The sequence below is a fragment of the Oncorhynchus masou genome, chromosome 2 (assembly GCF_036934945.1).
Source record: "Oncorhynchus masou masou isolate Uvic2021 chromosome 2, UVic_Omas_1.1, whole genome shotgun sequence".
NCBI classification, from domain to species: Eukaryota; Metazoa; Chordata; class Actinopteri; order Salmoniformes; family Salmonidae; genus Oncorhynchus; species Oncorhynchus masou.
The window spans coordinates 47,490,871-47,516,095 of NC_088213.1; the positions used below are offsets into that span (position 1 = coordinate 47,490,871).

General features: G+C 38.4%; 2 protein-coding genes and 1 long non-coding RNA gene across 3 annotated transcripts in view; all 3 read right to left on the reverse strand.

Moving 5' to 3' along the window:
- The window catches only part of si:ch211-266g18.10 (axoneme-associated protein mst101(2)), a 57,387-nt gene extending 52,298 nt beyond the window's left edge, over positions 1 to 5,089 (reverse strand). The window contains exons 1-7 of the mRNA XM_064985246.1: positions 5,029 to 5,089; positions 4,811 to 4,858; positions 4,386 to 4,430; positions 4,005 to 4,052; positions 768 to 815; positions 536 to 580; positions 317 to 364 (exon numbers count right to left, since the gene is read on the reverse strand). Of these exons, the coding sequence (XP_064841318.1) occupies positions 317 to 364; positions 536 to 580; positions 768 to 815; positions 4,005 to 4,052; positions 4,386 to 4,430; positions 4,811 to 4,858; positions 5,029 to 5,089 (343 nt within the window). The remainder of the gene's footprint in view (positions 1 to 316; positions 365 to 535; positions 581 to 767; positions 816 to 4,004; positions 4,053 to 4,385; positions 4,431 to 4,810; positions 4,859 to 5,028) is intronic.
- Positions 5,090 to 6,584: 1,495 nt separating this feature from the next.
- Positions 6,585 to 8,859, reverse strand: LOC135554238 (uncharacterized). Its single transcript, XR_010457665.1, has 8 exons — positions 8,810 to 8,859; positions 8,578 to 8,622; positions 8,360 to 8,407; positions 7,935 to 7,979; positions 7,554 to 7,601; positions 7,035 to 7,082; positions 6,803 to 6,847; positions 6,585 to 6,632 (listed from the first exon to the last, which is right to left on the reverse strand). It is a non-coding gene; the product is annotated as an uncharacterized LOC135554238 (long non-coding RNA).
- Positions 8,860 to 9,305: 446 nt separating this feature from the next.
- The window catches only part of LOC135553126 (neurofilament heavy polypeptide-like), an 81,779-nt gene continuing 65,859 nt past the window's right edge, over positions 9,306 to 25,225 (reverse strand). Inside the window, exons 19-37 of the mRNA XM_064985260.1 lie at positions 24,994 to 25,041; positions 15,787 to 15,834; positions 15,502 to 15,546; positions 15,338 to 15,367; positions 15,171 to 15,218; positions 14,124 to 14,171; positions 13,910 to 13,957; positions 13,771 to 13,818; positions 13,478 to 13,522; positions 13,102 to 13,149; positions 12,367 to 12,411; positions 12,138 to 12,182; positions 11,920 to 11,967; positions 11,490 to 11,534; positions 11,107 to 11,154; positions 10,357 to 10,401; positions 10,141 to 10,188; positions 9,710 to 9,754; positions 9,306 to 9,376 (exon numbers count right to left, since the gene is read on the reverse strand). Coding sequence (XP_064841332.1) covers positions 9,306 to 9,376; positions 9,710 to 9,754; positions 10,141 to 10,188; positions 10,357 to 10,401; positions 11,107 to 11,154; positions 11,490 to 11,534; positions 11,920 to 11,967; positions 12,138 to 12,182; positions 12,367 to 12,411; positions 13,102 to 13,149; positions 13,478 to 13,522; positions 13,771 to 13,818; positions 13,910 to 13,957; positions 14,124 to 14,171; positions 15,171 to 15,218; positions 15,338 to 15,367; positions 15,502 to 15,546; positions 15,787 to 15,834; positions 24,994 to 25,041 — 896 coding nt within the window. The remainder of the gene's footprint in view (positions 9,377 to 9,709; positions 9,755 to 10,140; positions 10,189 to 10,356; positions 10,402 to 11,106; positions 11,155 to 11,489; positions 11,535 to 11,919; positions 11,968 to 12,137; positions 12,183 to 12,366; positions 12,412 to 13,101; positions 13,150 to 13,477; positions 13,523 to 13,770; positions 13,819 to 13,909; positions 13,958 to 14,123; positions 14,172 to 15,170; positions 15,219 to 15,337; positions 15,368 to 15,501; positions 15,547 to 15,786; positions 15,835 to 24,993; positions 25,042 to 25,225) is intronic.

A 25,225-nucleotide genomic window follows, 5' to 3' on the forward strand; every position in this document is an offset into this window, starting at 1 on the left:
ATCAGGCCAAGCCAAACTGAACTGTGCTCGTTTAGATATTTTCTTTTCACATTGTCCTTTCCAGCACAATTCCAGCAGCTATGGTTGATGAGTATCTAGGCTAGCCCAGTATATTGTAGGCTGGCTTGGCTCAGTAATGCGAAAATGGGTTCTGTGGTACACAGAGAATACTTTGCACCTTTCTTTGATGTTGCTGCTTTGGTCTGTTCTTTGGGAACTTCACTGTCTAATACAAGCATTGGACAAGACACAACATGAATCTCAATATTTACGCGATTATACATTTTAAAGCCAGAAAAAAAAATCCTATCTGTACCTTTTTTTGAAGGCTCTGGTTTGGCTTGTTCCTTAGTTTCCTTGGACTCTAATCAAACAAGAATGATAACATATACAGCAAAGGTTCAAACTGCAATTGATTCAAACCCATACTGATTATTTGGTTGAGAGAGAAATGAAGCACACTCTGTGGAAGACATCTATTTAGAGTAAGACTTGCGTTTTTTTGTTTCAAGTCTAAAGAAAAAGTTATCCATACCATTCTTTGATGAAGCTGCTTTGGCATTTTCTTTGTGAATTTCAGCTTGTAAAACAATCATTGGAGAAGACACAAAATTAATCTAAAGAACTGAGCCATTTCTTAATTTCTTTGCAAGAGCTGGTTTGGTCTTCTCACTGCTAAATTCACCTTCTCAGTAAAATAGTGACTTTCAGCCTCTATCAAGCACTATAAAATTACATATTAACCACAGATTTGAAAACATTTTTACCTTTCTTTGCAGGGGCTGATTTCACCTTTTCTTTAATAACTGCAGCATCTATGTCAAATATTGATACAAACATACATGCAGTATATATGATTATTTCATTGGATTATTGTATAATCTGATATATATCAAACACTAAATTATTGTACAGAATACATATGTTCTTAAATGTAATATACTGCTTATCAAACAATACACATTATGTCACGCCCTGGTCGAAATATATTATGTTTATTCTTCATTTATTCAGTCAGGCCAGGGTGTGACATGGGTTATTGTGGTGTGTTTTTGTCTTGGGGTTTTGTGGGATGTCTAGCGTTAGTCTATGGCTGCCTGAGGCGGTTCTCAATCAGAGTCAGGTGATTATCGTTGTCTCTGATTGGGAACCATATTTAGGCAGCCATATTCTTTGTGTGTTTCGTGGGTAATTGTCCTTAGTGTCCTTGTTCCTGTATCTGTGTTAGTTTACACTAGTATAGGCTGTTTCGGTTTTCATTACGTTCTTTGTTTTGTAGTGTTTGTATTTAGATTCGTGTTACGTTTTTGTTCATTAAACATGGATCGCAATCTACACGCTGCATTTTGGTCCATGGGAACAGGTGGAGGCAGCGAGGGGAGCAGAGGCAGCCGGAGAGAGGAGCCGGCGATATAAGGGAATGCGGTTGGCTAGGAAGCCCGAGAGTCAGCCCCAAAAATTTCTTGGGGGGGGACTCACAGGGAGTAGGGCTACGCCAGGTAGGAGACCTGTGCAAACTCCCTGTGCTTACCGGGGGGCTAGAGAGACCGGGTAGGCACCGTGTTATGCAGTGGTGAGCACGGTGTCCCCAGTGCAGGTGCATAGCTCGGTGCGGTATATTCCAGCTCCTCGTATCGGCCGTGCTCGAGTGGGCATCGAGCCAGGTAAGGTTGGGGAGGCTCGGTGCTCAAGAGCTCCAGTGCGCCTGCACGGTCCGGTCTACCCAGTACCACCTCCACACCCCAGCCCTCCGGTGGCAGCTCCCCGCACCAGGCTTCCTGTGCGTGTCCTCGGCCCAGTACCACCAGTGCCAGCACCACGCATCAAGGCCTACAGTGCGCCTCGCCTCTCCAGCGCTACCGGAGCCTTTCTCCTCTCCTGCGCTGCCGGAGTCTCCCGTCTGTTTAGCGCAGCCAGAGCCTTCCTCCTCTCCTGCGCTGCCGGAGCCTCCCGCCTGTTCAGCGCTATCGGAGCCTTTCTCCTCTCCAGCGCTGACGGAGTCTCCTGCCTGTTTAGCGCAGCCAGAGCCTTCCTCCTCTCATGCGCTGCCGGAGCCTCCCGCCTGTTCAGCGCTATCGGAGCCTTTCTCCTCTCCAGCGCTGACGGAGTCTCCTGCCTGTTTAGCGCAGCCAGAGCCTTCCTCCTCTCATGCGCTGCCGGAGCCTCCCGCCTGTTCAGCGCTGTCGGAGCTGTCAGTCTGCAAGGAGCTGTCAGTCTGCAAGGAGATGTCAGTCTGCAAGGAGCTGTCAGTCTGCATGGAGCTGCCAGTCTGCATAGAGCAGCCAGAGCTGTCAGTCTACATGGAGCAGCCAGAGCTGTCCGTCTACATGGATCAGCCAGAGCTGTCAGTCTTCATGGAACAGCCAGAGCTGTCAGTCTGCATGGAGCAGCCGGAGTTGCCAGTCTGCATGGAGCTGTCAGTCTGCATGGAGCTGCCAGTCTGCATGGAGCAGCCAGAGCTGTCAGTCTGCAAGAAGCCGCCAGAGCTGTCAGTCTGCAAGACTCTTCCAGATCTGCCAGTCAGCCAGACTCTTCCAGATCCGCCAGTCAGCCAGACTCTTCCAGATCCGCCAGTCAGCCAGACTCTTCCAGATCCGCCAGTCAGCCAGACTCTTCCAGATCCGCCAGTCAGCCAGACTCTTCCAGATCCGCCAGTCAGCCAGACTCTTCCAGATCCGCCAGTCAGCCAGACTCTTCCAGATCCGCCAGTCAGCCAGACTCTTCCAGATCCGCCAGTCAGCCAGATTTTTCCAGATCCGCCAGTCAGCCAGACTCTTCCAGATCTGCCAGTCAGCCAGACTCTTCCAGATCTGCTAGTCAACCAGACTCTTCCAGATCTGCCAGCCAGCCAGGATCTGCCGGAGCCAACTACCTGCCTGAGCTTCCTCTCAGTGCTGAGCTTCCTCTCAGTGCTGGGCTTCCTCTCAGTGCTGGGCTTCCTCTCAGTCCCTAGCTTCCCCTCAGTGCTGAGCTGCCCCTCAGTGCTGAGCTGCCCCTGTCCCGAGCTGTCCCTCAGTCCCGAGCTGCCCCTTTGTCCCGAGCTGCCCCTCAGTCCAGTGGGGTTCTGGGTGAGGACTACTAGGCCATGGTCGGCGGGGAAGGTGGACTATCCTAGGACGTGAGGAGGGGGGACTAAGACATTTATAGAGTGGGTTCCAAGTCCCGCGCCAGAGCCGGAGCCGCCACCATGGACAGACGCCCACCCGGACCCTCCCTATTGTTTTGATGTGCGTCCGGGAGTCCGCACCATAGGGGGGTTCTGTCACGCCCTGGTCGAAATATATTATGTTTATTCTTCATTTATTCGGTCAGGCCAGGGTGTGACATGTGTTATTGTGGTGTGTTTTTGTCTTGGGGTTTTGTGGGATGTCTAGCGTTAGTCTATTGCTGCCTGAGGCAGTTCTCAATCAGAGTCAGGTGATTATCGTTGTCTCTGATTGGGAACCATATTTAGGCAGCCATAATCTTTGTGTGTTTCGTGGGTGATTGTCCTTAGTGTCCTTGTTCCTGTATCTGTGTTAGTTTACACTAGTATAGGCTGTTTCGGTTTTCGTTTACGTTCTTTGTTTTGTAGTGTTCGTATTTAGATTCGTGTTACGTTTTTGTTCATTAAACATGGATCGCAATCTACACGCTGCAATTTGGTCCGACTCTCCTTCACCGCATGAAAACCGTTACACATTATTTCAAAACAACATTTGTGTGCAAAGAGAAAATACATATTTACATTTAAATTAAATAATTTGTTATGGCTGTCTGTTCATCTCAATTTTTATTTTACATTTACAATTTTTGTCATTTAACAGACACTCTTATCCAGAACTATTTACAGTAGTGAGTGCATTTTCAATTGCTAACTCTGAATTTAGATTTGTCAAATTTGTAAGAGATTATAAACAACTATAAACAATGAAAGTAACAAAAAATATGCTGTGAATTTAAATAAATACAATGCAAACAAATGTTATAACAAATTCCTAATTACATACTAACCACAGTCTTACCTTTCTTTGCAGGGGCTGATTTGTCCTTTTCTTTAATAACTGCAGCTTCTGAATCAAAAGCAACATAATTGTGTTTCTCTATGAATATAGCAGGATACATTTTTTTCTCTGAGATTATGTACTGTGTCTAATATTATATTGGTGGTGTTAAAAATCAATACTTGGTCTCAAACTATTAGTTCTATAAAAATCAAATGTTACCTTCATTTGAAGGAGTTACTTTGGCTTTTTATTTGGAAACTTCAGCTTCTAAGTTCACGTACAACAGTCCTTACAATAATAACTTATTGAATGTTTTATAAATAGCATAAAATGGATACATAGGCTGCCTACTTATTATTTGAATAAGTGGAAATTAACAAATCAAAAATAATTTCATACCTTTCTTTTCTGGAGTTAATTTGGCCTTTTCTTTTGCTTCAGCATCTAAATCAGAAAAACACATTTCATGAAGTATACCTTCTATCATACAAAACAGTCTTACCTGATTCAGACTATCAGGCCAAGCCAAACTGAACTGTGCTCGTTTAGATATTTTCTTTTCACATTGTCCTTTCCAGCACAATTCCAGCAGCTATGGTTGATGAGTATCTAGGCCAGCCCAGTATATTGTAGGCTGGATTGGCTCAGTAATGCGAAAATGGGTTCTGTAGTACACAAAGAATACTTTGCACCTTTCTTTGATGTTGCTGCTTTGGTCTGTTCTTTGGGAACTTCACTGTCTAATACAAGCATTGGACAAGACACAACATGAATCTCAATAATTACGCCATTATACATTTTGAAGCCATAAAAAAAAATCCTACCTTCTTTTGAAGGCTCTGGTTTGGCTTGTTCCTTAGTTTCCTTGGACTCTAATCAAACAAGAATGATAACATATACAGCAAAGGTTCAAACTGCAATTGATTCAAACCCATACTGAGTATTTGGTTGAGAGAGAAATGAAGCACACTCTGTGGAAGACATCTATTTAGAGTAAGACTTGCGTTTTTTGTTTCAAGTCTAAAGAAAAAGTTATCCATACCTTTCTTTGATGAAGCTGCTTTGGCGTTTTCTTTGTAAATTTCAGCTTGTAAAACAATCATTGGGGAAGACACAAAATTAATCTAAAGAACTGAGCCATTTCTTTATTTCTTTGCAAGAGCTGATTTGGTCTTCTCACTGCTAAATTCACCTTCTCAGTAAAATAGTGACTTTCAGCCTCTATCAAGCACTATAAAATTACATATTAACCACAGATTTGAAAACATTTTTACCTTTCTTTGCAGGGGCTGATTTCCCTTTTCTTTAATAACTGCAGCATCTATGTCAAATATTGATAGAAACATACATGCAGTATATATGATTATTTCATTGGATTATTGAATAATCTGATATATATTATACACTAAATTATTGTACAGAATGCATATGTTCTTAAATGTAATAAACTGCTTATCAAACAATACACATTATTTCAAAACAACATTTGTGTGCAAAGAGAAAATACATATTTACATTTAAATTAAATAATTTGTTATGGCTGTCTGTTCATCTCAATATTTATTTTACATTTACAATTTTTGTAATTTAACAGACACTCTTATCCAGAACTATTTACAGTAGTGAGTGCATTTTCAATTGCTAACTCTGAATTTAGATTTGTCAAATTTGTAAGAGATTATAAACATCTATAAACAATGAAAGTAACAAAAAATATGCTGTGAATTTAAATAAATACAATGCAAACAAATGTTATAACAAATTCCTAATTACATACTAACCACATTCTTACCTTTCTTTGCAGGGGCTGATTTGTCCTTTTCTTTAATAACTGCAGCTTCTGAATCAAAAGCAACATAATTGTGTTTCTCTATGAATATAGCAGGATACATTTTTTTCTCTTAGATTATGTACTGTGTGTAATATTATATTGGTGGTGTTAAAAATCAATACTTGGTCTCAAACTATTAGTTCTATAAAAATCAAATGTTACCTTCATTTGAAGGAGTTACTTTGGCTTTTTATTTGGAAACTTCAGCTTCCAAGTTCACATACAACAGTCCTTACAATAATAACTTATTGAATGTTTTATAAATAGCATAAAATGGATACATAGGCTGCCTACTTATTATTTGAATAAGTGGAAATTAACAAATCAAAAATAATTTCATACCTTTCTTTTCTGGAGTTAATTTGGCCTTTTCTTTTGCTTCAGCATCTAAATCAGAAAAACACATTTCATGAAGTATACCTTCTATCATACAAAACAGTCTTACCTGATTCAGACTATCAGGCCAAGCCAAACTGAACTGTGCTCGTATAGATATTTTCTTTTCACATTGTCCTTTCCAGCACAATTCCAGCAGCTATGGTCGATGAGTATCTAGGCCAGCCCAGTATATTGTAGGCTGGCTTGGCTCAGTAATGCGAAAATGGGTTCTGTGGTACACAAAGAATACTTTGCACCTTTCTTTGATGTTGCTGCTTTGGTCTGTTCTTTGGGAACTTCACTGTCTAATACAAGCATTGGACAAGACACAACATGAATCTCAATAATTACGCCATTATACATTTTGAAGCCAGAAAAAAAAATCCTACCTTCTTTTGAAGGCTCTGGTTTGGCTTGTTCCTTAGTTTCCTTGGACTCTAATCAAACAAGAATGATAACATATACAGCAAAGGTTCAAACTGCAATTGATTCAAACCCATACTGAGTATTTGGTTGAGAGAGAAATGAAGCACACTCTGTGGAAGACATCTATTTAGAGTAAGACTTGCGTTTTTTGTTTCAAGTCTAAAGAAAAAGTTATCCATACCTTTCTTTGATGAAGCTGCTTTGGCGTTTTCTTTGTAAATTTCAGCTTGTAAAACAATCATTGGGGAAGACACAAAATTAATCTAAAGAACTGAGCCATTTCTTTATTTCTTTGCAAGAGCTGATTTGGTCTTCTCACTGCTAAATTCACCTTCTCAGTAAAATAGTGACTTTCAGCCTCTATCAAGCACTATAAAATTACATATTAACCACAGATTTGAAAACATTTTTACCTTTCTTTGCAGGGGCTGATTTCCCCTTTTCTTTAATAACTGCAGCATCTATGTCAAATATTGATAGAAACATACATGCAGTATATATGATTATTTCATTGGATTATTGAATAATCTGATATATATTATACACTAAATTATTGTACAGAATGCATATGTTCTTAAATGTAATAAACTGCTTATCAAACAATACACATTATTTCAAAACAACATTTGTGTGCAAAGAGAAAATACATATTTACATTTAAATTAAATAATTTGTTATGGCTGTCTGTTCATCTCAATATTTATTTTACATTTACAATTTTTGTAATTTAACAGACACTCTTATCCAGAACTATTTACAGTAGTGAGTGCATTTTCAATTGCTAACTCTGAATTTAGATTTGTCAAATTTGTAAGAGATTATAAACATCTATAAACAATGAAAGTAACAAAAAATATGCTGTGAATTTAAATAAATACAATGCAAACAAATGTTATAACAAATTCCTAATTACATACTAACCACATTCTTACCTTTCTTTGCAGGGGCTGATTTGTCCTTTTCTTTAATAACTGCAGCTTCTGAATCAAAAGCAACATAATTGTGTTTCTCTATGAATATAGCAGGATACATTTTTTTCTCTTAGATTATGTACTGTGTGTAATATTATATTGGTGGTGTTAAAAATCAATACTTGGTCTCAAACTATTAGTTCTATAAAAATCAAATGTTACCTTCATTTGAAGGAGTTACTTTGGCTTTTTATTTGGAAACTTCAGCATCCAAGTTCACATACAACAGTCCTTACAATAATAACTTATTGAATGTTTTATAAATAGCATAAAATGGATACATAGGCTGCCTACTTATTATTTGAATAAGTGGAAATTAACAAATCAAAAATAATTTCATACCTTTCTTTTCTGGAGTTAATTTGGCCTTTTCTTTTGCTTCAGCATCTAAATCAGAAAAACACATTTCATGAAGTATACCTTCTATCATACAAAACAGTCTTACCTGATTCAGACTATCAGGCCAAGCCAAACTGAACTGTGCTCGTTTAGATATTTTCTTTTCACATTGTCCTTTCCAGCACAATTCCAGCAGCTATGGTCGATGAGTATCTAGGCCAGCCCAGTATATTGTAGGCTGGCTTGGCTCAGTAATGCGAAAATGGGTTCTGTGGTACACAAAGAATACTTTGCACCTTTCTTTGATGTTGCTGCTTTGGTCTGTTCTTTGGGAACTTCACTGTCTAATACAAGCATTGGACAAGACACAACATGAATCTCAATAATTACGCCATTATACATTTTGAAGCCAGAAAAAAAAATCCTACCTTCTTTTGAAGGCTCTGGTTTGGCTTGTTCCTTAGTTTCCTTGGACTCTAATCAAACAAGAATGATAACATATACAGCAAAGGTTCAAACTGCAATTGATTCAAACCCATACTGAGTATTTGGTTGAGAGAGAAATGAAGCACACTCTGTGGAAGACATCTATTTAGAGTAAGACTTGCGTTTTTTGTTTCAAGTCTAAAGAAAACGTTATCCATACCTTTCTTTGATGAAGCTGCTTTGGCGTTTTCTTTGTAAATTTCAGCTTGTAAAACAATCATTGGGGAAGACACAAAATTAATCTAAAGAACTGAGCCATTTCTTTATTTCTTTGCAAGAGCTGATTTGGTCTTCTCACTGCTAAATTCACCTTCTCAGTAAAATAGTGACTTTCAGCCTCTATCAAGCACTATAAAATTACATATTAACCACAGATTTGAAAACATTTTTACCTTTCTTTGCAGGGGCTGATTTCCCCTTTTCTTTAATAACTGCAGCATCTATGTCAAATATTGATAGAAACATACATGCAGTATATATGATTATTTCATTGGATTATTGAATAATCTGATATATATTATACACTAAATTATTGTACAGAATGCATATGTTCTTAAATGTAATAAACTGCTTATCAAACAATACACATTATTTCAAAACAACATTTGTGTGCAAAGAGAAAATACATATTTACATTTAAATTAAATAATTTGTTATGGCTGTCTGTTCATCTCAATATTTATTTTACATTTACAATTTTTGTAATTTAACAGACACTCTTATCCAGAACTATTTACAGTAGTGAGTGCATTTTCAATTGCTAACTCTGAATTTAGATTTGTCAAATTTGTAAGAGATTATAAACAACTATAAACAATGAAAGTAACAAAAAATATGCTGTGAATTTAAATAAATACAATGCAAACAAATGTTATAACAAATTCCTAATTACATACTAACCACATTCTTACCTTTCTTTGCAGGGGCTGATTTGTCCTTTTCTTTAATAACTGCAGCATCTGAATCAAAAGCAACATAATTGTGTTTCTCTATGAATATAGCAGGATACATTTTTTTCTCTTAGATTGTGTACTGTGTGTAATATTATATTGGTGGTGTTAAAAATCAATACTTGGTCTCAAACTATTAGTTCTATAAAAATCAAATGTTAGCTTCATTTGAAGGAGTTACTTTGGCTTTTTATTTGGAAACTTCAGCTTCCAAGTTCACGTACAACAGTCCTTACAATAATAACTTATTGAATGTTTTATAAATAGCATAAAATGGATACATAGGCTGCCTACTTATTATTTGAATAAGTGGAAATTAACAAATCAAAAATAATTTCATACCTTTCTTTTCTGGAGTTAATTTGGCCTTTTCTTTTGCTTCAGCATCTAAATCAGAAAAACACATTTCATGAAGTATACCTTCTATCATACAAAGCAGTCTTACCTGATTCAGACTATCAGGCCAAGCCAAACTGAACTGTGCTCGTGTAGATATTTTCTTTTCACATTGCCCTTTCCAGCACAATTCTAGCAGCTATGGTTGATGAGTATCTAGGCTAGCCCAGTATATTGTAGGCTGGCTTGGCTCAGTAATGCGAAAATGGGTTCTGTGGTACACAAAGAATACTTTGTACCTTTCGTTGATGTTGCTGCTTTGGTCTGTTCTTTGGGAACTTCACTGTCTAATACAAGCATTGGACAAGACACAGCATGAATCTCAATAATTACGCCATTATACATTTTGAAGCCAGAAAAAAAAATCCTATCTGTACCTTCTTTTGAAGGCTCTGATTTTGCTTGTTCCTTAGTTTCCTTGGACTCTAATCAAACAAGAATGATAACATATACAGCAAAGGTTCAAACTGCAATTGATTCAAACCCATACTGAGTATTTGGTTGAGAGAGAAATGAAGCACACTGTGGAAGACATCTATTTAGGTAAGACTAGCGTTTTTTGTTTCAAGTCTAAAGAAAAAAGTTATCCATACCATTCTTTGATGAAGCTGCTTTGGCATTTTCTTTGTGAATATCAGCTTGTAAAACAATCATTGGAGAAGACACAAAATTAATCTAAAGAACTGAGCCATTTCTTTATTTCTTTGCAAGAGCTGGTTTAGTCTTCTCACTGCTAAATTCACCTTCTCAGTAAAATAGTGACTTTCAGCCTCTATCAAGCACTATAAAATTACATATTAACCACAGATTTGAAAACATTTTTACATTTCTTTGCAGGGGCTGATTTCACCTTTTCTTTAATAACTGCATCATCTATGTCAAATATTGATAGAAACATACATGCAGTATATATGATTATTTCATTGGATTATTGAATAATCTGATATATATTATACACTAAATTATTGTACAGAATACATATGTTCTTAAATGTAATATACTGCTTATCAAACAATACACATTATTTCAAAACAACATCGTGTGCAAAAAGAAAATACATATTTACATTTAAATTAAATAATGTGTTATGGCTGTCTGTTCATCTCAATATTTATTTTACATTTACAATTTTTGTCATTTAACAGACAGTCTTATCTAGAACTATTTACAGTAGTGAGTGCATTTTCAATTGCTAACTCTGAATTTAGATTTATCAAATTTGTTAGAGATTATAAACATCTATAAACAATGAAAGCAACAAAAAATATGCAGTGAATTTAAATAAATACAATGCAAACAAATGTTATAACAAATTCATAAGTACATACTAACCACATTCTTACCTTTCTTTGCAGGGGCTGATTTGTCCTTTTCTTTAATAACTGCAGCATCTGAATCAAAAGCAACATAATTGTGTTTCTCTATGAATATAGCAGGATACATTTTTTTTCCTCTGAGATTATGTACTGTGTGTAATATTATATTGGTGGTGTTAAAAATCAATACTTGGTCTCAAACTACCAGTTCTATAAAAATCAAATGTTAGCTTCATTTGAAGGAGTTACTTTGGCTTTTTATTTGGAAACTTCAGCTTCTAAGTTCACGTACAACAGTCCTTACAATAATAGCTTATTGAATATTTTATAAATAGCATAAAATGGATACATAGGCTGCCTACTTATTATTTGAATAAGTGGAAATTAACAATTCAAAAACAATTTCATACCTTTCTTTTCTGGAGTTAATTTGGCCTTTTCTTTTGCTTCAGCATCTAAATCAGAAAAACACATTTCATGAAGTATACACTCTGTCAAACAAAACAGTCTTACCTGATTCAGACTATCAGGCCAAGCCAAACAGAACTGTGCTCGTTTAGATATTTTCTTTTCACATTGTCCTTTCCAGCACAATTCCAGCAGCTATGGTTGATGAGTATCTAGGCCAGCCCAGTATATTGCAGGCTGGCTTGGCTCAGTAATTCGAAAATGGGTTATGTGGTACACAGAGAATACTTTGCACCTTTCGTTGATGTTGCTGCTTTGGTCTGTTCTTTGGGAACTTCACTGTCTAATACAAGCATTGGACAAGACACAACATGAGTCTCAATAATTACGCCATTATACATTTTGAAGCCAGAAAAAAAATCCTATCTGTACCTTCTTTTGAAGGCTCTGATTTGGCTTGTTCCTTAGTTTCCTTGGACTCTAATCAAACAAGAATGATAACATATACAGCAAAGGTTCAAACTGCAATTGATTCAAACCCATACTGAGTATTTGGTTGAGAGAGAAATGAAGCACACTCTGTGGAAGACATCTATTTAGGTAAGACTAGCGTTTTTTGTTTCAAGTCTAAAGAAAAAAGTTATCCATACCATTCTTTGATGAAGCTCCTTTGGCGTTTTCTTTGTGAATTTCAGCTTGTAAAACAATCATTGGAGAAGACACAAAATTAATCTAAAGAACTGAGCCATTTCTTTATTTCTTTGAAAGAGCTGGTTTGGTCTCACTGCTAAATTCACCTTCTCAGTAAAATAGTGACTTTCAGCCTCTATCAAGCACTATAAAATTACATATTAACCACAGATTTGAAAACATTTTTACCTTTTTTTGCAGTGGCTGATTTCACCTTTTCTTTAACTGCAGCATCTATGTCAAATATTGATACAAACATACATGCAGTATATATGATTATTTCATTGGATTATTGTATAATCTGATATATATTATACACTAAATTATTGTACAGAATACATTTTGGGGCAGCAGGGTAGCCTAGTGGTTAGAGTTTTGGACTAGTAACCGGAAGGTTGCAAGTTCAAACCCCCGAGCTGACAAGGTACAAATCTGTCATTCTGCCCCTGAACAGGCAGTTAACCCACTGTTCCTAGGCCGTCATTGAAAATAAGAATTTGTTCTTAACTGACTTGCCTGGTTAAATAAAGGTAAAAATATATATATATATTTATATATATATGTTCTTAAATGTAATATACTGCTTATCAAACAATACACATTTTTTCAAAACAACATTTGTGTGCAAAGAGCAAATACATATTTACATTTAAATTAAATAATTTGTTATGGCTGTCAGTTCATCTCAATATTTATTTTACATTTAAAATTTTTGACATTTAACAGACACTCTTATCCAGAACTATTTACAGTAGTGAGTGCATTTTCAATTGCTAACTCTGAATTTAGATTTGTCAAATTTGGAAGAGATTATAAACATCTATAAACAATGAAAGTAACAAAAAATATGCTGTGAATTTAAATAAATGCAATGCAAACAAATGTTATAACAAATTCCTAATTACATACTAACCACATTCTTACCTTTCTTTGCAGGGGCTGATTTGTCCTTTTCTTTAATAACTGCAGCATCTGAATCAAAAGCAACATAATTGTGTTTCTCTATGAATATAGCAGGATAAAACATTTTCTCTGAGATTATGTACTGTGTCTAATATTATATTGGTGGTGTTAAAAATCAATACTTGGTCTCAAACTATTAGTTCTATAAAAATCAAATGTTACCTTCATTTGAAGGAGTTACTTTGGCTTTTTCTTTGGAAACTTCAGCTTCCAAGTTCACGTACAACAGTCCTTACAATAATAACTTATTGAATGTTTTATAAATAGCATAACATGGACACATACGCTGCCTACTTATTATTTGTGGAAAATTAACAATTCAAAAATAATTTCATACCTTTCTTTTCTGGAGTTAATTTGGCCTTTTCTTTTGCTTCAGCATCTAAATCAGAAAAACACATTTCATGAAGTATACCTTCTATCATACAAAACAGTCTTACCTGATTCAGACTATCAGGCCAAGCCAAACAGAACTGTGCTCGTTTAGATATTTTCTTTTCACATTGTCCTTTCCAGCACAATTCCAGCAGCTATGGTTGATGAGTATCTAGGCCAGCCCAGTATATTGTAGGCTGGCTTGGCTCAGTAATGCGAAAATGGGTTCTGTGGTACACAAAGAATACTTTGTACCTTTCTTTGATGTTGCTGCTTTGGTCTGTTCCTTGGGAACTTCACTGTCTAATACAAGCATTGGACAAGACACAACATGAATCTCAAGAATTGGGCCATTATACATTTTGAAGCCAGAAAACAAATATCCTATCTGTACCTTTTATTGCAGGTTCTGGTTTGGCTTGTTCCTTGGTTTCCTTGGACTCTAATCAAACAAGAATGATAACATATACAGCAAAGCTTCAAATTGCAATTGATTAAACCCATACTGAATAATTGGTTGAGAGAGAAATGAAGCACACTCTGTGGCAGACCTTTATTTATAGGAAGACTAACATTTTTGTTTCAAGTCTAAAGAAAGTTATACATACCTTTCTTTGAGGAAGCTGCTTTGGCATTTTCTTTGTGAACTTCAGATTCTAAAACAATCATCAGAGAAGACACACAATTAATCTCAAGAATTGGGCAATTTATTTATTTCTTTGCAAGAGCTGGTTTGGTCTTCTTATTTGGTAAATTCAGCTTCTAAGTAAAAATAGTGATTTTCTGATAAAACTTGAACATTTGTTTTTTATTCCTCTCTGAATTTATATTTGTCAAAGTGAAAAGCTAAACATTCGAAAATAATAATTAACTTAATTTACAAGGGCTGGTTAAACGTTGTATTTTGTCTTTTCATCGATATGTTTTGCCTCTTTTGAATTTAAAACACATTATCAATACTGACACAAGCACAAAATATGCAGTGCATGACTAAAAATAAACACAAAAATGTCTTGTCTTTGGAAACAGCATCTAAATGCAACGCGAATGGGCAATTTAAAAAAAAATGAACCTCACTTTATAATACAAGCACGTGATAATTCAAGGGAACAATAATTGTAAAAACACTTGAATGCTGCTTTGCAGGATCTACTTCTTCGAGACATTCAGCCTCTATCAAGCTCTATCTGTCACACCCTGATCTGTTTCACCTGTCCTTGTGCTCGTCTCCACCATCTCTAAGTGTTACCCATCTTTCCCATTATCCCCTGTGTATTTATACCTGTGTTTTCTGTCTGTCTGTGCCAGTTCATCTTGTTTTGTCAAGTCAACCAGCGTGTTACGCCGTGCTCCTGCTTTTTACTCTGTGTTTTGCTTGTCCTCCCAGGTTTTGACCCTTGCCTGCCTTGACTCTGAACCCGCCTGCCTGACTATACTGCTGCCCTGACCTCGAGCCTGCCTGCCACTCTGTACCTCCTGGACTCTGACCTTGTTATGATCTTTTGCCTGTCCACAACTATTTTCTTGCCTCCCACTTGGATTATAATAAATATCAGCGACTCGAACAATTTGCCTCCCGTCTCTGCATCTGGGTCTTGCTTGTGCTCTTATCCTATCAAATGACATATTAACCACAGATTTAAAAACATTCTTACCTTTCTTTGCAGGTGCTGATTTCACCTTTTCTTTAATAACTGCAACATCTGAATCAAATACATCATAAATGTGTTTCTTTATGAATAAAGCAAGACATCCATTTTTCTCTATGATTATGTACTGTCTTTAATATAATATTAGTTGTGAAGTCAATTAATTCTGTTACCTTCATTTGCAGGAGTTGGTTTGGCTTTCCCTTTGGAAAAAGTACAGTCATTACAATAAGATCTTGATATAATGTTTTATAAATTACATAAAAACCGACACATAGGCCTGCCTACTAATTATTTGAATAAATGGAAAATGAACTATTAAAAACTAATTTGTTACCTTTCTTTTCTGGAGCTAGTTTGCCCTTTTCTTTTGTTTCACCATCTAAATCAGAAAAACATATTTCATGAAGTATACCTTCTATCATACAAAACAGTCTTACCTGATTCAGACTATAGGGCCAAGACAAACTGTACTGTGCTCGTTCTGATATTTTATTCTCACATTGTTCTTTCCAGCACTGTTCCAGAAATTATGGTTGACTAGGCCTGCCCAGTATACTGTAGGTTGGCTTGGCTCAGTAGTTTTAAAAAGGGTTCAGTGTTCACAAAGACTACTTCGCACCTTTCTTTGATGTAGCTGCATTGGTTTTTTCTTTGGGATCTTCAGATTCTAAAACAATCATTGGACAAGACACAATATCAATCTCAAGAATTTCATCATTATACATTCGATACAGGTTCTGGTTTGGCTTGTCCCTTAGTTTCCTTGGGCTCTAATTAAACAAGAACAGTAACATCATATATGAACGATGGTGACGGAGGAGATGGCTGCAAATTTACAGGCTCCAAACCAATTGTTCTTTCTTGTTTGTTTTTTTGTCTATTTACCACCACAAATCAATGCTGTCAGTAAGATAGTACTCAACAAGGTGTATAAGGCAGTATGCAAACATGAAATGCCCATCCACAGGCGGCGCTCCTACTGGCCGGGGACTTAAATGCACAGGGAAACTTAAATCCGTTTCACTTAATTTCTACCAGAATGTTACATGTGCAACCAGAGTGAAAAAACTCTAGACCACCTTTACTTCACACACAGAGATGTGTAGAAAGCTCTCCCTTGCCCTCCATTTGGCAAATCTGACCATAACTCTGTCTTCCTGATTCCTGCTTACAAGCAAAAACTAAAGCAGGAAGTACCATTGACTCACTCAATAAGGATGTGGTCAGATAACGCAGATGCTAAGCTACAGAACAGTTTTGCTAGCACAGACTGGAATATGTTCAGGGATTCTTCCGATTGCGTTGAGGAGTGCACCACATCAGTCATTGGCTTCATCAATAGGTGCATCGATGACGTCATCACCACAGTGACCGAACGTACATACCCCAAACAGAAGCCATGGATTACAGGCAACATCCACACTGAGCAAAGGGTACAGCTGCCACTTTCAAGGAGCCGGACTCTAACACTTATAAGAATACCTGCTTTTAACCATCAAACAGGCAAACGCATCAATACAGGACTAAGATTGAATCGTACAACACCGGCTCCGACGCTCGTCGGATGTGACAGGGCTTGAAAACTATTACGGACTAGAAAGGGATGCACAGCCCAGAGCTGCCCAGTTTCATGAGCCTACCAGACGAGATAAATTACTTCTATGCTCGCTTCGAGGAAGCAACATGGAAGCATGCATGAGAGCATCAGCTGTTCCGGACAACTGTGTGATCATGCTCTCCGTAGCCGATGTGAGTAAGACCTTTAAACCGGATAACATTAACAAGGCCGCAAGACTGACGGATTACCAGGATGTGTACGCTAAGGATGCGCTGACCAACTAGCAAGTGTCTTCACATAAAACTGCCAAATACTCCACCCAAGTCATGGACTTTTCTCTCTGCTACCGCACGGCAAGCAGTACCGAAGTGGAATGTCTAGGTCCAAAAGGCTTCTTAAGTTCTTCGATATAGGGGGCGCTCTTTTAATTTTTGGATTAAAAAAACGTTCCCGTTTTAAACAAGATATGTTCTCAAGAAAGGATGCTCGACTATGCATATAATTGACAGCTTTGGAAAGAAAACACTCTGACGTTTCCAAAACTGCAAAGATATTGTCTGTGAGTGCCCCAGAACTAATGCTACAGGTGAAACCAAGATGAAACTTCATACAGGAAATGCCCCAGATTTTGAATGCGCTGTGTTCCAATGTCTCCTTATATGGCTGTGAATGCGCAAGGAATGAGCCTACACTTTCTGTCGTTTCCCCAAGGTGTCTGCAGCATTGTGACGTATTTGTAGGCACATTGTTGGAAGATTGACCATAAGAGACTACATTTACCGTCTAAATTATTGCGTAATCTCCAGCTGCATGCACGTTTCCATTTGGTTGAGAAGAGAAAGGCAACTGCCACGAATGATTTATCATCGAAATGATATGTGAAAAACACCTTGAGGATTGATTCTAAACAACGTTTGCCATGTTTCTGTCGATATTATGGAGTTAATTTGGAAAAAAGTTTGGCGTTGTAATGACTGAATTTTCGTTTTTTTTTCCAAACGTGATGAACAAAACGGAGCGATTTCTCCTACACAAATAATCTTTTTGGAAAAACTGAACATTTGCTATCTAACTGAGTCTCCTCATTGAAAACATCCAAAGTTCTTCAAAGGTAAATGATTTTATTTGAATGCTTTTCTTGTTTTTGTGAAAATGTTGCCTGCTGAATGCTAGGCTTAATGCTATGCTAGCTATAAATAGTCTTACACAAATGCTTGTGTAGCTATGGTTGAAAAGCATATTTTGAAAATCTGAGATGACAGTGTTGTTAAAACCTCTTGGAACTCCCCATCCCGGATCCGGGATCGTGACTAAAGCCTCAGGCTCATTAGCATAACGCAACGTTAACAATTTCTGAAAATCGCAAATAAAATGAAAATAATGCGTCTGCTCTCAAGCTTAGCCTTTTCTTAACAACACTGTCATCTCAGATTTTCAAAATATGCTTTTGAACCATAGAAATTGACTAATTTGTGTAAGAGTATGCAAAGCTAGCATAGCATTTTGAGTAGCATTTAGCACGCAACATTTTTACACAAAAACCAGATAACCAAATAAATAAAATCATTTACCTTTGAAGAGCTTCTGATGTTTTCAATGAGGAGACTCTCAGTTACATACCAAATGCACAGTTTTTCCTGAAAGCGTCTGTGTGTAGGAGAAATCGTTCCGTTTTCTACATTGCATCTGGCTACCGAAACGAACCGAAAATTCAGTCACCTACAACGTAAAACTTTTTCCGAATGAACTACATAATATCGACCGAAACATGGCAAACGTTGTTTGGAATCAATCCTCAAGGTGTTTTTTCACATATCTCTTCATTGATATATCGTTCGTGGAAGCTTGCTTTCCTCTCTGAATCCCATGGAAAAATACTGGCAGCTGACTTTTGCGCACCAATTTCGGCGCAGGACACCGGGCGGACACCTGGTAAATGTGGTCTCTTATGGTCAATCTTCCAATGATCTGCCTACAAATACGTCACAATGCTGCAGACACCTTGGGGAAACGACAGAAAGGGTTGATTCACTCCTCTCGCATTCACAGCCATATAAGGAGACAATGGAAAACAGAGCCTCAAAAATCCTGCTTTTTTCCTGGATGCCGTCTCATCTTGGTTTTGCCTGAAGCTCACGTTCTAGGGCACGCACAGAAAATATCTTGGTAGTTCTGGACACGTCAGAGTGTTTTCTTTCGAAAGCTATCAATTATATGCATAGTCGAGCATCTTTTTGTGACAAAATATCTTGTTTAAAACGGGAACGTTTTTCATCCAAAAATGAAATAGCGCCCCCAGAGCATCAACAGGTTAACAAAAGTCTAAGCATGTGAGCCAATGTATTTATTTCATTTAATTTGCTATTTTCAGAAATCGTTAACGTTGCGTTATGCTAATGAGCCTGAGGCTTTAGTCACGATCCCGGATCCGGGATGGGGAGTTTCAAGAAGTTAATGCAACCGCTGTGTCAGATTTCAAAAAAGCTTTACGGAAAAAGCACACCATGCAATAATCAGAGTACAGTGCTCAGAGACCAAAACAAGCCATACAGAAACCTGCCATGTTGTGGAGTCAACAGAAGTCAGAAATAGTATTATAAATATTAACTTACCTTTGATGATCTTCATCGGAATGCACTCCCAGGAATCCCAGTTCCACAATAAATGTTTGTTTCGTTCGATGAAGTCCATCATATGTCCATATACCTCCTTTTTGTTTGCGCGTTTAGTTCACAAATCCAAATTCACAAGGCGAAGGCACTTAGTTCAGATAACAGTTCCATTACAGTTCGTAGAAACATGTCAAACAATGTATAGAATCAATCTTTAGGATGTTTTTATCATAAATCTTCAATAATATTCCAACCCGGACAATTCCTTTGTCTTTAGAACGGAAAAGGAACAGAGCTCGTGCTCACGGCCACGCACGAGATTGAGCTCATGGCATTCTGCCAGACACGTGACTCAAACAGCTCTTACTCACTCCCCCTTCACAGTCGAAGCCTGAAACAAGGTTCTAAAGACTGTTGACATCTAGTGGAAGCCATAGGAAGTGCAATCGGACCAAATTTTACACTGTATATTGGATAGGCAAAGACTTGAAAACCTACAAACCTCAGATTCCCACTCCCTGGTTGGATTTTTTTCTCAGGTTTTTGCCTGCCATATGAGTTCTGTTATACTCACAGACATCATTCAAACCGTTTTAGAAACTTCAGAGTGTTTTCTATCCACATCTACTAATAATATGCATATCTTAGCTTCTGGGCCTGAGTAGCAGGCAGTTTACTCTGGGCACCTTATTCATCCAAGCTACTCAATACTGCCCCCCAGCCATAAGAAGTTAAAAGCACCTACTAGATCAAAACAAACGGTGAACAGCGAGGGGGAGATAAAAATGATGGTTAGCGAGAAACCAACCATACGACCACTAGGTGTCAGCATATACCCACAGATCAAATTGATTTCAATAGTACGTGATAGAGTTCACTAGCTTGCTGCACTGGTGTAAAATGTCACTAATCTGGGACGTTTTGAAGAAAACGTATGGATACGTCTATGTATTTCATCCTCGGCCACTATTTATCATAAATGTGTATCCCCTTGACAAGCTTGACGTTGGCTGAGTCCCCTTTCCTGTGAAAAAAACAACTGGAGATCTTATGCAATAGCATGCAATGCAATGAGATATTACACGCCTTGACCCAAAATTAGGTGGACACCTGCTCATCGAACATCTCATTCCAAAATCATGGGCATTAATATGGAGCTGGTCCCCTTTGCTATAACATCCTCTACTCATCTGGGAAGACTTTTAACTAGATGTTGGAACATTGCTACTGGGACGTGCTTCCATTCAGCCACAAGATTATTAGTGAGGTTGGGCACTGATGTTGGGCAATTAGGCCTGGCTCGCAGTCGATGTTCCAATTCATCCCAAAGGTGTTCGATGGGGTTGAGGTCAGGGCTCTCGACAAACCATTTCTGTATGGACCTCGCTTTGTGCATGGGGGCATTGTCATGCTGAAACAGGAAAGGGCTTTCCCCAAACTGCTGCCACAAAGTTGGAAGCACAGATGTCATACTCCAACCTCGGCCGACAGCTCCGCCCCCCCGCAGCTACTCGCCCAAGCATCTCCAGGTTCTCCTTTACCCAAATCCAGATAGCAAAACCTGAACCCGTACAAATAAGCTGGGCTTGACAATCTGGACCCTCTATTTCTGAAACTATCCGCCGCCATTGTCGCAACCCCTATTACCAGCCTGTTCAACCTCTCTTGTATATCGTCTGAGATCCCCAAGGATTGGAAAGCTGCCGCAGTCATCCCCCTCTTCAAAGGGGGAGACACCCTAGACCCAAACTGTTACAGACCTATATCCATCCTGCCCTGCCTATCTAAGGTCTTCGAAAGCCAAGTCAACAAACAGGTCACTGACCATCTCGAATCCCACCGTACCTTCTCCGCTGTGCAATCTGGTTTCCGAGCCGGTCACAGGTGCACCTCAGCCACGCTCAAGGTACTAAACGATATCATAACCGCCATCAATAAAAGACAGTACTGTGCAGCCGTCTTCATCGACCTGGCTTTAGAATCTGTCAATCACCATATTCTTATCGGCAGATTCAGTAGCCTCGGTTTTTGTAATGACTGTTTTCCCTGGTTCACCAACTACTTTGCAGACAGAGTTCAGTGTGTCAAATCGGAGGGCATGTTGTCCGGTCCTCTGGCAGTCTCTATGGGGTTGCCACAGGGTTCAATTCTTGGGCCGACTCTTTTCTCTGTATATATCAATGATGTTGCTCTTGCTGCGGGCGATTCCCTGATCCACCTCTACGCAGACGACACCATTCTGTATACTTCCGGCCCTTCCTTGGAGACTGTGCTATCTAACCTCCAAACGAGCTTCAATGCAAACAACACTCCTTCCGTGGCCTCCAACTGCTCTTAAACGCTAGTAAAACCAAATGCATGCTTTTCAACCGTTCGCTGCCTGCACCCGCACACCCGACTAGCATCACCACCCTTGATGGTTCCGACCTAGAATATGTGGACAACTATAAGTACCTAGGTGTCTGGCTAGACTGTAAACTCTCCTTCCAGACTCATATCAAACATCTCCAATCTAAAATCAAATCTAGAGTCGGCTTTCTATTCCGCAACAAAGCCTTCTTCACTCACGCCGCCAAACTTACCCTAGTAAAACTGACTATCCTACTGATCCTCGACTTCGGCGATGTCATCTACAAAATAGCTTCCAATACTCTAATCAGCAAACCGGATGCAGTTTATCACAGTGCCATCCGTTTTGTTACTAAAGCACCTTATACCACTCACCACTGCGACCTGGTTGCTCTAGTCGGCTGGCCCTCGCTACATATTCGTCGCCAGACCCACTGGCTCCAGGTCATCTACAAGTCCATGCTAGGTAAAGCTCCGCCTTATCTCAGTTCACTGGTCACGATGTCAACACCCAACCCGTAGCACGCGCTACAGCAGGTGTATCTCATTGATCATCCCTAAAGTCAACACCTCATTTGGCCGCCTTTCGTTCCAGTTCTCTGCTGCCTGTGACTGGAACGAATTGCAAAAATCGATGAAGTTGGAGACTTTTATCTCCCTCACCAACTTCAAACATCTGTTATCTAAGCAGCTAACCGATCGCTGCAGCTGTACATAGTCTATCGGTAAATAGCCCACCCAATTTACCTACCTCATCCCCATACTGTTTATATTTATTTACTTTTCTGCTCTTTTGCACACCAGTATCTCTACCTGTACATGACCATCTGATCATTTATCACTCCAGCGTTGATCTGCAAAATTGTAATTATTCGCCTATCTCCTCATAACTTTTGCACACAATGTATATAGACTCTTTTTTTCTTTTTTTTCTACTGTGTTATTGACTTGTTAGTTGTTTACTCCATGTGTAACTCTGTGTTGTTGTCTGTTCACACTGCTATGCTTTATCTTGGCCAGGTCGCAGTTGTAAATGAGAACTTGTTCTCAACTAGCCTACCTGGTTAAATAAAGCTGAAATAAATCAAATAAAAAATAAAGCAATTGTATGCTGTAGAGTTTCTGTATGCTATCTCTCTTCACTGGAACTGAGGGCCCTAGCCCAAACCATGAAAAACATCCCAGACCATTATACCTCCTCCACCGAACTTTACAGTTAGTCCGTCATACTGTCAGATGGTGAAGCATGATTCATCACTCCAGAGAACGCATTTCCACAAGCTCCAGAGTCTAATGATGGCGAGCTTCACACCACTCCAACCGACGCTTGGCATTGCGCATGGTAATCTTAGGCTTGTGTGCGGCTGCTCGGCCAGTTCATGAAGCTCCCGGCGAACAGTTATTGTGCTGACGTTGCTTCCAGAGCAGTGGTGTAAACTACTTCAGTAGTTTTTTGGGGAATTTATGCTTTACTTTTGCTATTTATATTTTGACAACTTTCCTTTTTACTTCACTACATTGCTAAAGAAAACAATAAACGTTTTACTCCATACATTTTCCCTGACACTAAAAAGTACTCGTTACATTTTAAGTGCTTGGTAGGACAGGAAAATGGTCCAATTCACACACATATCAAGAGGTCATACCTACCCAGGTCATACCTACTGCCTCTGATCTGGCGGACTGAGTAAACACAAATGCTTCGCTTGTAAATATATATATATGAGTGTTGGAGTGTGCCCCTGGCTATCCGTCAATAAATAAAAAAACAAGAAAATGGTGCTGGTTTGCATAATATAAGACATTTTGAAATTATTTTACTTCTGATACTTAAGTATATTTTAGCAATTACATTTCCCTTTGATACTTATGTAAATTTAACACCAAATACTTTTAGACTTTTACTCAAGTAGTATTTTACTGGGTGACTTTCGCTTTTACTTCTGTCATTTCCTATTAAGGTATCTTTACTTTTACTCAAGTATGACTATTGGGTACTTTTTCCACCACTGTTCCAGAGGTAGTTTGGAACTCGATAGTGAGTGTTGCAACCGAAGACACATGATTTTTAAGCAATACGTTCTTCAGCACTCGGTGGTCCCGTTCTGTGAACTTGCGGATGAACCATTCTTGCTCCTAGACGTTTCCACTTCACAACAGCACTTACAGTTGACCAGGGCAGCTCTAGCAGGGCAGGAATTTGACTAACGGACTTTTTAGTATGATGGAATCCTATGACGGTGCAACGTTGAAAGTCACTGAGCTCTGTTTGTCCATGTTTGTCTATGGTGATTGCATGGCTGTGTGATACATTTTAAAACACATGTCAGCAACAGGTGTGGCTGAAATAGCCGGATCCACTAATTTGAATTTGAATTTCAATATATACTTCTGTATATATTGTGTATTTGACGCAGGTATTTACTTTGGAAGATGTATTGTCATTGACTGGAACAAAATGTAATTGTTTGAGCTATGCAACTGATTTTGTACCCCTCTACTCGCTAGTTAGATGGGGGCTCTCCAGTCTCAGAGAGGCAGTCCATTCTGCATGCCTTCTTGACTTCGATAGAATGTGTTGTCAAGCATTTGTGCATGCAAACTGATAACTGTCACAGCTATATTACCATCTAACTTAGCTAGCTTGCTCATCAATCAGTATTTTCTCTACGATTTCTGCACAATGGCACTTGTTAAAACCTTGAATCTCATAAGGACCTCACTTTCACCACTGGTCATCTACCTAGCCACGTAACCAGCAGGATAGCATCGGTTTCTATTGGACTAGAGCTTGGTTTGCTGACTAGTGAGGTAGCTAATGCTAGCTAGCTAATGCAAGCTAATTATTCTATAGTAGCATATGATGACTAGCGTTGCAAGCATGTTAACATTAGCTAGCTAATGTCGATACACTAGTTGTGGGCTCGCAAAATCAAGCAAATAGTACTGAAGTCATGGCAAAATCATGTTTAAACATTTTAGTGGCTATTGATGTGTTCGTTTTTTTGCTTAGTGATATTCTTAGTGACATGCAAATATAATATTTTTTGACATTTAACTGATAATATGAGAAAATTTGTGATCCAAATTCCAGATATATACTGCGAGAATTTGCGCATTCAAGCAAACATAGCCTCAGAAATAAAGATAATAAAGATTAGGAAAAGCCTCTTCCAAAAACATTTTAATATTGTTTTGCAGGAACTACTTATTTGGCAAGGTCCGTCTCTATCAAGCTCTATCAAATTACAAATGCTTCAAAATATTACAAATTGCTTACTAACCACAGATTTGAAAAGATTCTTACCTTTCTTTGCAGGGGCTGTTTTCACCTTTTCTTTAATAACTGCATCATCTGAATAAAATACAACATAAATGTATTTCCTTATGAATATAGCAAGACCAACATTTGTCTCTATGATTATGTACTGTCTGTAATTTTTGTGAAAAAAGTCTAAATACATTGTTTCCTTTATTAGTATGTTAATGTGTGCATATACAGTGCCTTCGGAAAGTATTCAGATCATTTGACTTTTTCC